The 13,674-nt window shown below is 39.9% G+C and overlaps 1 protein-coding gene across 1 annotated transcript; it reads left to right on the top strand.

Annotated features, from left to right (window-relative positions):
• LOC8072302 (putative DNA ligase 4) lies at nucleotides 1,893-12,740 on the top strand. Its single transcript, XM_021463236.1, has 28 exons — nucleotides 1,893-2,050; nucleotides 2,137-2,511; nucleotides 2,999-3,090; nucleotides 3,159-3,244; nucleotides 3,345-3,481; nucleotides 3,990-4,064; nucleotides 4,187-4,278; nucleotides 4,434-4,505; nucleotides 4,982-5,061; nucleotides 5,144-5,181; nucleotides 5,276-5,282; nucleotides 5,512-5,667; nucleotides 5,905-5,980; nucleotides 6,089-6,213; nucleotides 6,298-6,332; nucleotides 6,529-6,587; nucleotides 8,275-8,358; nucleotides 8,505-8,597; nucleotides 8,685-8,733; nucleotides 8,880-8,967; nucleotides 9,111-9,317; nucleotides 9,419-9,544; nucleotides 9,636-9,735; nucleotides 9,814-9,919; nucleotides 10,851-10,981; nucleotides 11,064-11,222; nucleotides 11,315-11,470; nucleotides 11,564-12,740. The coding sequence occupies exons 2-28, from the start codon at nucleotides 2,173-2,175 to the stop codon at nucleotides 12,450-12,452; spliced, it is 3,657 nt and encodes a 1,218-aa protein (XP_021318911.1). The 5' UTR covers nucleotides 1,893-2,050; nucleotides 2,137-2,172; the 3' UTR covers nucleotides 12,453-12,740.

The following is a 13,674-nucleotide window of genomic DNA, read 5'->3' as shown; positions in this document are numbered from 1 at the left end:
CTTTGACTCTTCAAAATTCTTATAATGACTTATAATTTATAATTTGGGACGGAGGGAGTACTTCTATAGGCTTCAATCTGCCAGCAGCGTCTGAGTTTTCATGTCTACAAACGAAACGAAGACTTTCAAGATCTAACTGCTACATTCTTGTTCCTCTCAACCTATTTCCTTCCGCCCAAATGACTGAAATAAACAAAAGCAAGAGCACACGAAGAAATACTGACTGTACAGATGTTGAATCCTCAAGCAAAAGTATACCTATATGTATCTGAATATGTTTGAAGTATTGTGTAATTTAAAGAGACTTTCAACCGAGAATTGATATGGAATGGTGGCAGAGTGCTGAACTCGTTAGACCATGGACACACTTGCACGAGATAGATATTATGTAGAATTCATGAGATATGATCTTTCAAGATACAGCTTGCATGTGTAATGTGTTACTTGCTTGTTCATACGTTCAGATTTAATACTTTATCCATGGCACGTGTCACCATGTCACAAAACCAAACCTATAAATCTCAACAATAAATTGAACCATGACTATTTATTTACACTCTACTTCTCAATTCGTACAAAAATTAAATTACTTGTTTTCTATATTTTTAAAATTTCAAAATTAGCTAGATACTTATCATAATCATCATGATTCTTTTACGAAGAAAATCATCAAAGTTTATTACACCAAATAGGTATATTAAAAAAAATTCAATGATAAAACTAAGGATGGTTATTTGGTTGTAGATACCAGTGTTTTTTTATAAATATGATCAATTTAAAATAGTTTAACGATAGCTACAATGTCAAGATTTTAAAGACAATATAGAATAATATATAGATATATGGTTAAGTTTCTTCCGGACATGGATATCTATTTTTGTTGGTTAAATTCATAATCCTATACCCTACCCAATGGTGGGGCACAGGGCCAGGTGGAAAATGAATATTCTGGATCAAATTTCTAGCATAAAAGTAGGTTTTATGCATCCATGAAGTGGTGTATAGAAATTCCAAAAACATTTTAATCGCGTATAAATGTATTTTGAAATTCTTGTAAAACAACAATATGATATATAATGTTGAATGCATTTATGCTATACATTTTATATTTTTTCATTGTGATCCATTTTTAAAACACGTTCATACATCAAGTATAATGTTTTAGGAATTTCCAAGTTTTTTTGGGGATTTTTTTTTATTTTTTAGATCTAAATCAATTTTTTGAAACATCAAATTTTATGAGCTCTAAATATTGTATTTGAATTTGACACATCCCAATCTATCTTTAGTATTTTTTTTCAGTTTTTAAAAAAGCTTAAAGATAATTTGCGTGGTTAAAAACCTTATCAAATATTTATTGATTTTTAACTAGAAATATAAAACCATCTTCAAAATTACTGCAAACCATGAGAAGGAGGTAATTTTGAATGGTTTAAAAGTCTGTATAGAAGATAAAATATCTGATTTTATTTATCAATTTTTTACTAAAAATAAAACCATCATCGAAATCACTCCAAAATGATGAGAAAGTAATTTGAACGGTTTTGGAAGTTTGTATGGGAGATATGAGATAAAAATATCTGATTTTTAGAGTTTGAGGACAACATCAAACATCGAAATCACTCCAAAACGATGAGGAGAAGGTAATTCGAACGGTTTTGAAAGTTTGTATATGGGAGATAGGAGATAAAATATCTGTTTTTAGAGTTTGAGGACAACATCAAACTACGGTAGTTGGGAGAATATTTTATTTATTTATTTACACGAAAGTGGTCGTCATCGCAATCTGCCGATCTCATCCAGATCTGGCACTAGGCCTGCAAACCAGCCCAGTTGGCGTCCTTCAAATTGGCCCATCTAAATAATACAGGCCCAAATTGTTCTGTTGCTCTCTCTTGGTCTCCCAAGTGCCTCTTCGATCCTCGTCTCGTCGAACTCGAGCACGCAGCCGGCAGGCGGCCGGAGAGAGCGCCGGAGCCAGAGAAGCCAGCGGCCAGGGTATTCCGGGGAGGCGAGGGAGCGCGTGGGGGTAACAGATACGAGAAGTGAGGTGACTCCCATAAATCCTACTATTTCCCAAATATTCCTTTGTTTCGACACCTTTTCTCTTTCTGGAAAGGAAATTGTATTTTTCAGTTGGGAGACCCTCGCTCCCCTACCCCACCGCCGACAATGGCGGCGAAGGTGCGGTTCAGCCTCCTGGTGGCGATGTTCCAGGCCATGTCGGGCGACAAGAGTTCGGCGAAGAAGCGCAGCCGCCTGCGCGCGTTCCTCGACCGCGCCTACGTGCCCAGCGGCGGTAGGGATGACTATTTCAGCGCGCTCCGCCTCGTGCTCCCGGGGCTCGACCGCGAGCGCGGCACCTACGGGCTCAAGGAGGCCACCCTCGCTGCCGTGCTTGTCGACGCCCTTGGCATCGCCAAGGACTCTGCCGACGCCGTCCGGCTCACCAACTGGCGCCGCGGCGGGGGTTTCCGCAACGCCGGCAACTTCGGGCTTGTGGCCGCTGAGGTATTGTATACCGATGCTGGTAGCTCCTGAAATAGCACTTACATAGCCGACCTCAGATTCTCTGTAATTAACCCTCGCTATCTCGCCCTTGTCAGACAACAATATGAACTCTGTTCAGTTGCTAATTTGAACCTGTGAGTGTTAGTTCAACTTATATAGTTTTAATGTTGGATTCAACGTAGTATGTGTATGAATTCGGCAAACAGCATAAGCTCTAGCCATTGAGTATTGGTTCAGTTGCTAATTTGAGTTGTCCTTGGCATTTTGTCTCAGCATGTTCATATGCTCATGCTCAGCGAGTCAGCGTTTCTCACAGAGCAATCTTTGTGTTTGGTGCAAACAGCATAAGCTGTCTTGATCTTTATTTGGTTTCACATGATTGGATGGGTTTAGTATGTAATTCAAAAGTTTGGTTCAGTTCAAAATGATTATATCTAGATTGCTTGATTGATGTGCCATCTTAGTTGTTGCATTGGTTGCCACCCAGGTCCTGCAACGGAGGCAGGGTTTAACTTCTGGTGGATTGACGATAAAGGAGGTTAACGATGCACTTGATCGTCTAGCTGCAACTGAGAACAGGTAGCTAAGGCAGCTATTTGAATTTGTGTATGACAGAACTGTCAGGAGTTCTTTTTCATTCTTGATAGGTCCGAGAAGGCCTCAATACTTTCTAATCTGATCAAGAAAACCAATGCCGCTGAAATGAAGTGGCTTCTGATGATTATTCTTAAAGGTTTGATTCCTGTGCCCATTTCTTATTAGGTGAGCTTTTATGCTTTTGCTGCAATTGCAGTATTTTATTTGCTTTTGTTTTTTGGCATGCTTTGTTGTAGATTTGAAATTGGGGATAAGTGAGAAGAGCATATTTGAAGAATTTCATCCTGATGCCCAAGATTTGTTCAATGTCACCTGTGACTTGAAATTTGTCTGCGAGAAGCTCAATGATCGAAGCCAGAGGCATAAACGTCAGGTGATAGCTCTGAGCTCTTTTTATCGAACTTTTGCTTCCCACAACTTGACTCTTCATGTGCAACATTGTAACCCCTGAAATTTTTTATGTTGTCAAAAGCTTTTCTCACTCACTGTCTTTCGTAGTTTTGTGTGCTTGTTTTCTTGGTTGGGCTGAGCATTTGCATTTGTATAGACATGTACCACTCATAGAAAACACAGTAGTTTCATAACATTTTCTGATGACCCCTGTTACAGGGCGTCTTTACAGTTTGGAGGACCCTAGGCCAAACACGACACTACGGGCCCTATAGGTTTAGCATTTTTCCTTTGTAACATGATAAAGTATATACATGTCTAATATATGGAATCATCCCCCCCCCCTTCCACCCCCTTCTGTCATGGGCTCTAGGCCCAGAGCCAATCCTGCCATGTTATTACACTCTATCGCAGTTGTGGTACTCATAGATATGATTTATTTATTTATCTTGGGGATTCCATGTTTATACCTTTATGTGCTGTCTGACCAGGATATAGAAATTGGGAAGGCTGTTAGGCCTCAGCTAGCTATGAGAGTCCGTGATGCTTCAGCTGCTTGGAAGAAGGTGCCTGCCCCCACCCACCTGTTTCCTTCAGAAGATATATTCATTGCTAAGTGAAAGGCTGCTTTACACTTGTTCTACATTTCTTGAATTTGCTTGGTTATCATACCCCTCCCTTTCCCCAGCTTCATGGAAAACAAGTGGTTGCTGAGTGCAAATTCGATGGTGACCGTATTCAAATCCACAAAAACGGGGAAGAGATCCATTTCTTCTCTAGGTAACTGAATTGATTGCTACTACATATTTACTTCTTGCATACTGTTCTTGAACTACTGGTTTCTTTTTTTGTTTGTCGATTCTTTTTTATTTGCAGTATTGTTCACAGTTCAGATAGCTTCTGCTTGCTTCACTAACTTTATATGTGCATATCAGGAGCTTTCTTGATCACTCTGAATACACACATGGGATGTCAAATATTATTAAAGAAAATATCCTGGTTGACAGGTAAACTTTCTTTTTTTTTCTGCCAAAAAGATCACAAAGAGTGTTTGTACTTCTAGTGCCAATTAACCTGCATATCACAATATCCTAGCATTTTTCTTTTACTATGAACAACTATAGCTTATGCATTATTAAGACTTAAGATTTGCTTCAGAATTTTCATGGAAGAATATCTATCACACAACTATCTTGTTTGTCAAAGTCAAAAATTGAACTAAAGGAATGTATATTATATTTACTTCAATTTTAAGAATTAGGTATGATCTCCCCTACGGCTGTAGTTAGCTAGTTCTAGATGAGCTCAAGGTATTTAACTTGTTATGAGCTTATAAGAGTAAATCATGTCTTGTTTCCCACATTACAGGCCTCTTAGACAATATAAGCTTCCTTTTTGATATCTGTTGGTCCTTTTTGTAGTCCATTTACTGTGCAAACTTCCTTGGAACTCACTCTCATGCTAATTGATATTAATAACGCAGATGTATATTGGATGGAGAAATGCTTGTCTGGGACACTGTACTTAACCGTTTTGCTGAATTTGGTTCAAACCAGGAAATAGGTTTTTGATATTCCATTGAAAACCAGAAAGTTTTACTTCTCTGGGATGTTTTATAGTGGATTAATGTTATTCTTTTTTGCAGCTAAGGCTGCAAGGGAGGGATTGGAGACTGATCGACAGGTTGTTTTCACAAAACCTGTTTTTTTTTTTCTGTGTTTCGGAGTGATCCTTCTACAAAATTTCCTATCTAACTTAATTTACTCTGTGCTTGCAGTTGTGCTGTATCCTTCGTTTCTTTACTAGTTCCTGCATTCTACTTTTTGTCTTGATATTCTTAGCTATTTCTTTTTTTTTAAGGAAGACTCTTAGCTGCATTTGTTTGAATTTCCATTTTCTGTTTGTTTCAGTATCTGGATGTTCTGGAACTGTTTCCTAGCACATGTAGGCCAAATTTTATTTTTTTTTAATTTTCTTGTCTGTCATGTTTTTCTTGACACTAGCGATGCATAGATGTTGCTTTTGACATCCTTTATGCTGGAGACACCAGTGTTATCCACCAAAGTTTGACGGAGCGGCATCAAATTCTGCAGAAGGTTGTGAAACCATTAAAGGGTCATCTTGAGATTTTAATCCCAACAGGTGGTTTAAATGTTCGTCGCCCTTCAGGTAGCTGATGACAATTTTAAAATTGTATTTTTATTTTTCTCATGGATGCATTTGAGTTTACCCATTTCCAAAATACATGACATTGTACAATGGATTCTAGTAGTTTGATCTAGTATGCTGATAGGACTTCTTTTTCTGCATTTTTAATTTTGTTCAGAAGAGTCACATGTTATGTTCTATTATATATCTGTTGTATACCCATTACTTTGCAATACTAAACTTATTTGCAACCTGCAGATGAACCATGCTGGTCGATTATTGCACACAATGTTGAAGATGTTGAAAGATTCTTCAAAGAGACTATTGAGAACAGGTTTCTTTGAACCTTCTTAGATAATAGTCTTAGCAATCTTTTACGTTAAAAAAACATTTAATTTCATCCTTATGAATTATGATTCTTCGATTCATTAATTGTGGTTAGAGATGAGGGCATTATACTGAAGGACCTTGATTCCAAATGGGAACCTGGTGACCGAAATGGAAAGTGGCTTAAACTAAAGCCTGATTATATACATGCGGGTGCCGATCTGGATGTTATTATTATAGGTAAGCATCTTTCTCCATATGTGAAGAACAAATGATACTTTTTGAAACTGTTGATTGAGGGTATGTTGACACCTTTGTTGTTAGGGGGATACTATGGATCTGGACGTCGAGGACGAGAGGTGCACTAGACATTCTCATTTTTAAAATATGTATATACACATTTAGCTTACTATTTTAGTTTTAACATTAGGGTTAGCTGGGTGTGAATATTATAATGTCTTGCTAGTGCATAGTCTTGTACTCACTCTTAGGTTTATTCTTTTCAAGCTATTAAAAAGTAAAAACTGCTGATCATTGTTCTTAACTGATTTATAGGTTGCACAGTTTTTAGTTGGCCTTGCAGTCCCTTCAGATGATAATAGTTATCCCAAAAGGTAAGCAAAGTTTCTCCACCCACTGTATATTTCGTAGAGGCAATGGTAGATGAAGATCATAGTAAAAAGCAAAATGTGGTCATCCTAAAAATTCAACCATGGGAAGAAGATGCTTCCTGGCTTTGCATTAAATATCCTGGGTCCGTCCAGCCCTGTTGGGCGTCCTCTCAAGTCTCAGCTTGAGGCTTACCAACTGAGCTATTGCTTGGTTCTTAGATGTGGTTGCCTAATAATTAAATAATGTTGCAGTAGGATGGTTCTGTACTTTGATGAAGATTGGTGTGCATGAATACCTTTTGTGTCTTTCAGAATATTTTATATATATATTCTAATACTACTTATATGCATTGCATACCTGTGCTTGGCAAAACATAGAAAACACATGTCTGTTTTATTTATTGATGTGATGTTTCTTGTTTGAGGTTTTATATGGGAAGCATTTTGTTTTGTCATTCCATGATGTTTCCTCTTCCCCACAACGGTTGAGCTCAAATTTCATTACCAAAAGAGTTAGGTGGCTTGGGGGTGTCAGACTTGGAAAAATTTGGAAGAGCTTTGCGCCTACGTTGGCTGTGGCAGGAGTGGGTACATGACTCAAAACCTTGGATAGGGACGTCACTGCCATGCAATGACCTAGACCGTCTACTCTTCAATGCTTCAACCACAATCACAATTGGGAATGGCAACAAGGGACGGATCTGGCACCATAATTGGCTAGAGGGTCAGGCCCCAAGATACCTAGCACCCCACCTTTTTGAGCTGGTACGCCGTAAGAACAAGACTGTTCGCTAGGACTACAAAATGGCAGTTGGATCCGATCCCTCAGGCCACGAATCACTACTTCTATTCATATTCAAGAATTCGTGGCCCTTTGGATCAGGATTCAGGCGGTCCAGCTCACGCCCGATGTGCAAGACTCCATAGTTTGGAGATGGACAATATTCCACACGCTTGGCATATAGGATTCAGTTCAGAGGCTTGCATAACAGGTTCCATGCTGACCTCATTTGGAAAGCAAGGGCGGAAAATAAATGCAAGGTACATGCCTGGATACTATTGCATGACAAAATTCTCACGGCGGATAACCTGCAAAAAAGAGGGTGGCCACATCATGAGCACTGTGTCTTCTGCAATGGACCATTGGAGACAGGGCTGCACCTGTCCTTGCTATGCCCCTTCGCAAAGGCCGTATGGACCAAGGTGTTATCCTAGGAAAACATTGATGTCCAGCTGCCCCAACAAGATCCCCAAGGCCTAGCCAACTGGTGGGAGGATGTGGCGTGCATGATTCCGAAGCAAGAACGCAGAACGTTTAACGGAGTGCTCATCTACACTGTGTGGAACCTATGGAAGGAAAGGAACAGGAGGATTTTTGAAAATAAACACAAAACGGCAGAACAGGTCGCTTATCTAGCAAAGGAGGATATTATTCAGAGGCGTAGGGCCATATGTATTGTAGGGTAAAAACAAGTGCGTGATCTGTGGCGTTTGTGTTTTGGCCCTATGACCGGTGCTAATGGGCACTGAACGTGCCGCTGTTGTACATAAAACTCTGTTTTCTTCTTAATTGAGCGGCAGAGCTCCTGCCTTTATTTTCCAAAAAAAAAATCATTACCAAGTCAATGAGACAACCATATACTCTGTGATGTTTCTTACTTGTTTTCTGTCCTTGTGTACTCTTTTCAAGGTTTCTTTCATTTTGCCGTGTCGGTACTGGCCTCTCTGATGAAGAGCGTGATGCTCTTGTCACCAAACTGAAGCCTTATTTCAGGTATTCAGCTTTGATTCTTATGTTTCATATTTATTGGTCAGTATTTTGTGTAACCATGTTTAGTTGAAGCTTAACAACATATTTATTACACTTAAAGGCACTGAAGTACCTTCACAATCTGTCATATTGTGCTATTTTTTGAACAGGAAAAACGAGTACCCGAAAAAACCACCAAAATTTTATGAAGTTACAAATAACTCAAAGGAGAGGCCAGATGTTTGGATCGAGAGCCCTGATAAGTAAGTTTTTTAGTTCTTTGATTGAGTCAATCATTTTCATAGATACAGGAAGCACATGATATGCTAAGTCACTAATTACATTTTCAGGTCAGTCATAATATCTGTAACAAGTGACATTCGTACAATCAAGTCCGAGGTACCTGATTTAAAAAATCAAACACTTCTATGTCCTGCAGTTCAGTCTTTAAAAGCATTATACTTGGGACCAATTTCTCTTGTGCAATCAGCTGGTGTATTTTCTCTTCTAACTAACTTTTAACAAGTTCTTTCAACCTTTTGCAGGTATTTGCTTCTCCATACTGTTTGAGGTTCCCCCGTATTCAGAGAGTGAGATATGACAAGCCATGGCATGAGTGCCTTGATGTGCAGGGTAATTTGTGTTGCTTTTACTTAATATTTTGTGTTTGTAACCTTAGTTCTTTTAGTAGCTTACAATAAGCTACATCCCTCCTGATGCCTTAATCTAGATTATGTCTCAAGGATGAATTCTCTATAACATGCTGATCATTGCAGCATTTGTGGACATTGTGCATTCAAGTAATGGTACAACACAAAGGGTGGCAGATGATAACAGCCTGAAGAATGATGACACGAATCGCTCAAGAACAAACAAAAAAGTGGAGAAGAAGAAGTGTGTCTCAGTCATCCCTTCACATCTCATGAAGACTGATGTATCAGGTCTTAAGGGAGAAACCCTGATATTTGCCAACATGATTTTCTGTATCCTTTCCTGTGTTATTCTTTGCTAGCTGCACTTATTTTTACAAGACAAAAGTTCAGAAAATTGTGTAAAGTAGGAGATTATTCCTTATCTTATTTAGATTTTGTCAACATTCCATCATCTTATAATCTCGAATATTTTCATAAACTAGTTGTGGAAAATGGGGGATCTTTCTCCATGAATCTGAATGACTCTGTTACGCACTGCATAGCTGCGGAGAAGAAAGGTATTTACCTTTGTTCTAGGAGTTCCTTTTCCTTTGATAATGGGATATTGAATACATATAGTTTGACGTATATTTGTGTGTTAACTTTCAGGTATCAAATATCAGGCAGCTTTACGGCAGGGAAGGATCATTCACTATGAGTGGATATTAGATTGTTGTAAGGAAAAACATCTTCTTCGTTTGCAACCTAGGTTTGGCCCTTTGACTTAACCCACATTTACCTCATAACTTATTTTGCAAAATATTCTAATGCAATTTTCATTGTACAGGTATATACTATTTCTTGCTGATTTTGCCAGGCACAAATTTCCTGAAGAGATTGATTCATATGCTGACTATTACTACTGGGACATTGAAATTGCTGACCTCAAGCAGGTACAGTATTTGGTCCTGTATGCAGTATATCCTTTTATCACTACAAAATAAAATAACACTTTATTGCACAGGACAATATAACAGTAATTCAAAATTGAAGATGTAACACTGTGGGCTGAATTAGTGTAACTAAGTAACCATGCATTCAGCCAGTTAGTAGAAGCTGCATATGATACAACACTGAACCCTAATTGTTACTTGTAGTTTATATAAGCTAGATTATATTTTACAAAAGGTCTTGGTGGGTGCCAAAGGTTTGGCACAACTGACCAATGTAGGGGCTTATAGCTTGTGTGCGATATGGTTGGCCGATTTATTTTTGGAATGTGGCACGTAAGTAATTAAGTTTGAACTGATAGGGTTCATGTGTTATTTCTTAATGCAATGATTCACAGCTCTCCTATGTATTTGAGGGTGCATCCCTCACTAATGATGTGATTTGCTTCCCATAAGGGTCTCCAATCCTCTTTAGTTTCATTGTCAGTACTCAGTACTACTTTTCCAAAATATGGTCACACTTTGGAAAACAAGTGCTAGTAGTTGAACTAAAGAGGTCGAGGAGACCCTTAGGGGCACCCATTTGCACCCCAGCTCAACTATACATAAATCATATAGGAGTAAAGGATTTCACCTCTTCTAATTTTCTCTTCCTAAATATGGTCCATCAGAAACTGGTCAATGTCGGGTCTACGATGGGAATATGATATTTTTCCACAGCCTTCTGTTGTTTGTAACTTTTCTCTGGCATCCTAAGTTTGTTATTATTTTGTCACAGTGCATTTTTGTACTTAGAAGCATGTCTTTGGTAGAATGGCGATGCAAGAGATGTTCCTGACTGTACTTGAAATTTTGACCTCTTTTTTGGGCATTCTACAAGGACAAATTCACAATGAACCATTTTGATATTTGCTTGTAATTTTTCATGCGCCAGATTTTCAGCAACATCGACAAAGTTGCTGGTGATTCAAACATGGTTAATCAGTACAAAAAGAAGCATTGCATAGATGAGAGATTCTGTTTCTTCCAGGGTTGCTGTGTCTACTTGCATAATGCACCCTTAGTGTAAGCTTCATTTATTGTCAAGTAGTGTCATCTTTCACATGATACATCTCCTCATTTATTTTTCCACCTTTTGTTCCTGGAGGAATGCGGACTACAATGTAATATCTGATCTTGCGCTGAAGAGGGTGAAGCAGGATCTAACAATGCATGGTGGTCAAGTCTGCAGCAGCATTGCTCCAGCTACTCATTTGGTTGTAGTTTCGGTTTTACAGGCCTATAACTTTGATAACCTGTACAAGAGGTACTGATTTATTGCTTTGGATTTCTTTTGTGACTTTTGTGAGAGAAGGGCAAATGGAAACATTTATTGTAATCCATTGGTTGTTTATGCAGCTTCCCTCCTGCTGAAAGACGTTATCTGCATGACAAACGATTACATGTTGTCAGTAATAAGTGGTTGGAAGATTCAGTTGAGAAACAAATGAAGCTCTCTGAAACTGCTTACAGCCTTAAACCAGATACACTAGAAGAACTAGAAATTGAAAGGAGGTAACTGGTGATTGCCCATAACGACACTTTTAATATTAAAAAAAATTACATTTGGTTGTTGTCAATCTTCTGTCTGTTTCTAATTTGTTTCAGTGAGGAAAATGTTCAGCCTCCGGATCATAAGCTTGAGGAACACAGGGAAGTTGAAAGATCTCATGCGAAAAATGTACCAAGGAAAAGGACCAGGCCAACCAGTTCAAGAACTGCAAGGGCTGCTCCTAGACCAGTCCGGCGAATGAGGCCTAGAAGAGGAAACCAGAAAGCAAAAATAGGTGATGATGTTGAATCTGAAGAAAGTGGCCCCAGCGAATGTCAAGATGATCAAAATTTGGACACAGATGATACCTCTAAGATTGAAGAAGGTATTACCAGCAAAAAGAAAGGACTCCCTCCACCTGCTTCTAAACCAGCCCGGAGAACAAGGGCTGCCAGAGGAAATCAGCATACAAAGATAGACGATGGCGGATCTGAAGAAAGCGGGCCTTGTGAAACAGGGCAAGATGATCAGAAGTTGGACACAGATTACATCTCTAATATGGAAGTTGATAACAGTGATAAAGACTGTGGACCACCGCCTGGTGCTCAGCTTTTCACATTGGGGGAGCAAGAGGCCAAAGGTGTCAAATTGAACACCGTGGAAGAGAAACCAGACAGTCCTTTCCAAAGAACAACTGCTGCTGAAGCGATGAGTAGTGCGCCTGGTGACAAGATAGAACAAATGGCTGATCCATTGCACGCCATGCTTCTGGATATGTTGCCACTCCTGGGCAAGAAAGGGACAGAAGATGCAAGTAGGGCACCCTTGCCGAAAGCTGAGAAGGATCCACCTGCAGGAGGAAGTTCCACATCCAATTCTGAGATTCTGGCGCCAGATGCTGGTACATCCGGGGTTCCAGCCCCAGACCCGAATGCAGCTCCTCCCCCGAAGAAGAAAAAAGTGAGTTACAAAGATGTCGCTAGTGAACTTCTGAAAGATTGGTGAGAGAGCTTGGTCAGTGAACTTCTGAAAAAAGTGAGTTACACTTTTACTCCCGTAGTCGTTATCATGTAAATACAACGCCATGTAAGTAACCATGTTTGTAGCGTCACCTTGACTGTTTGTCTTGTTCTCAGAAGTTCACTAGCTTTGCCTGGTGACTTGTTGAGAATGACTCTTAAGCCTAGCAACACTGATGTTGAGTTGGACCAATATGCATGCGGAATCCAAGGATTTTACACGCATTTTGTATTATATTGCATTGAAGTGGAAGTGGAAGCCTGTGGTCTGCTCTGCAATTGGTTTTGCATCTTTCAGCCATTGTTGTCGCTTTTGCTGTATACGAGAACGTAATCAGAGCCGAAGCCGAAGCAGGAAGCTCTCGGTTTGGCGGCCCGGCGTCGTTGCACGGCTGATGGATGTGCCGCGATGGGTGCGTGCACCGCGGTTCCTCCCGTACGTGCGATGCGGGGTCCCGGTCCCGGTACGTGTGCGGTTGGCGTGGTGTCGTGTGGTCGTGCACTGTGCCGTGCCGGACGGAGTCGGTTCACCACCAAACCGGCGTGTGGTCTGCGACGGATGGGAGAAGGCGAGAAGGAGAGCAGGTCAGGTAGAAGGGCGGAGGAACATGGCGTGTTGTCTTTGGTCTAAAAGACTACTACAAGTAAATGAAGGTCTTGTTTAGTTCTAAAAAATTTACAAAATAGACACTGTAGTACTTACGTTTGTATTTGATAAATATTGTCCAATCATGAGCTAACTAGGCTCAAAAGATTCGTCTCGTAAATTACAGATAAATTGTGCAACTAGTTATTTTTTTTATCTATATTTAATGTTCCATTATGCTGTAAATTATTCGTTAATTTAACTTTTACGAGATATATCTAGGTATATAATTTAAAAGCTATATACCTAGAAAAGTAAAAAAAAACGAAGCGGGCTACCGGGGTACATGAACGCCACGCGCCCGTGCCGGCGGCCGGCGCGCTGCGTCCAGCCGAGCAAACTTGCAGCATCTCGCGTTGGGCAAAGAAATTCGGCCGCCGGACACCATAATGTGACAATGGTATAATGGTTTGGGTGCGGCAGCACTTTGTTGCTTGCTTTTGGTTCTCTTTCTCTCGGGCTGTTGACTTGAGGCCGAAGTCGACCTCGACCCGAGGTCCGTCCAAACGCAAAAGCCCCACGGCGATGTGTTCCATCCGACAAGCTCGTTGCACCTGATCCT

Source organism: Sorghum bicolor, chromosome 6 (genome assembly GCF_000003195.3).
Source record: "Sorghum bicolor cultivar BTx623 chromosome 6, Sorghum_bicolor_NCBIv3, whole genome shotgun sequence".
In the NCBI taxonomy this organism is placed as follows: Eukaryota; Viridiplantae; Streptophyta; class Magnoliopsida; order Poales; family Poaceae; genus Sorghum; species Sorghum bicolor.
Note: the sequence above shows the minus strand (reverse complement) of the source record. Positions and strands in the feature narration are given on the sequence as shown.

Excerpts from the sequence above, each read along its gene's own strand:
- LOC8072302 (XM_021463236.1), top strand. The coding sequence starts at position 2,173 with ATGGCGGCGAAGGTGCGGTTCAGCCTCCTGGTGGCGATGTTCCAGGCC. Across the intron at positions 6,333-6,528 it reads CTGGACGTCGAGGACGAGAG|GTTGCACAGTTTTTAGTTGG; the intron begins GTGCACTAGACA and ends ACTGATTTATAG. Across the intron at positions 9,318-9,418 it reads ATTTGCCAACATGATTTTCT|ATTTTGTCAACATTCCATCA; the intron begins GTATCCTTTCCT and ends TATCTTATTTAG.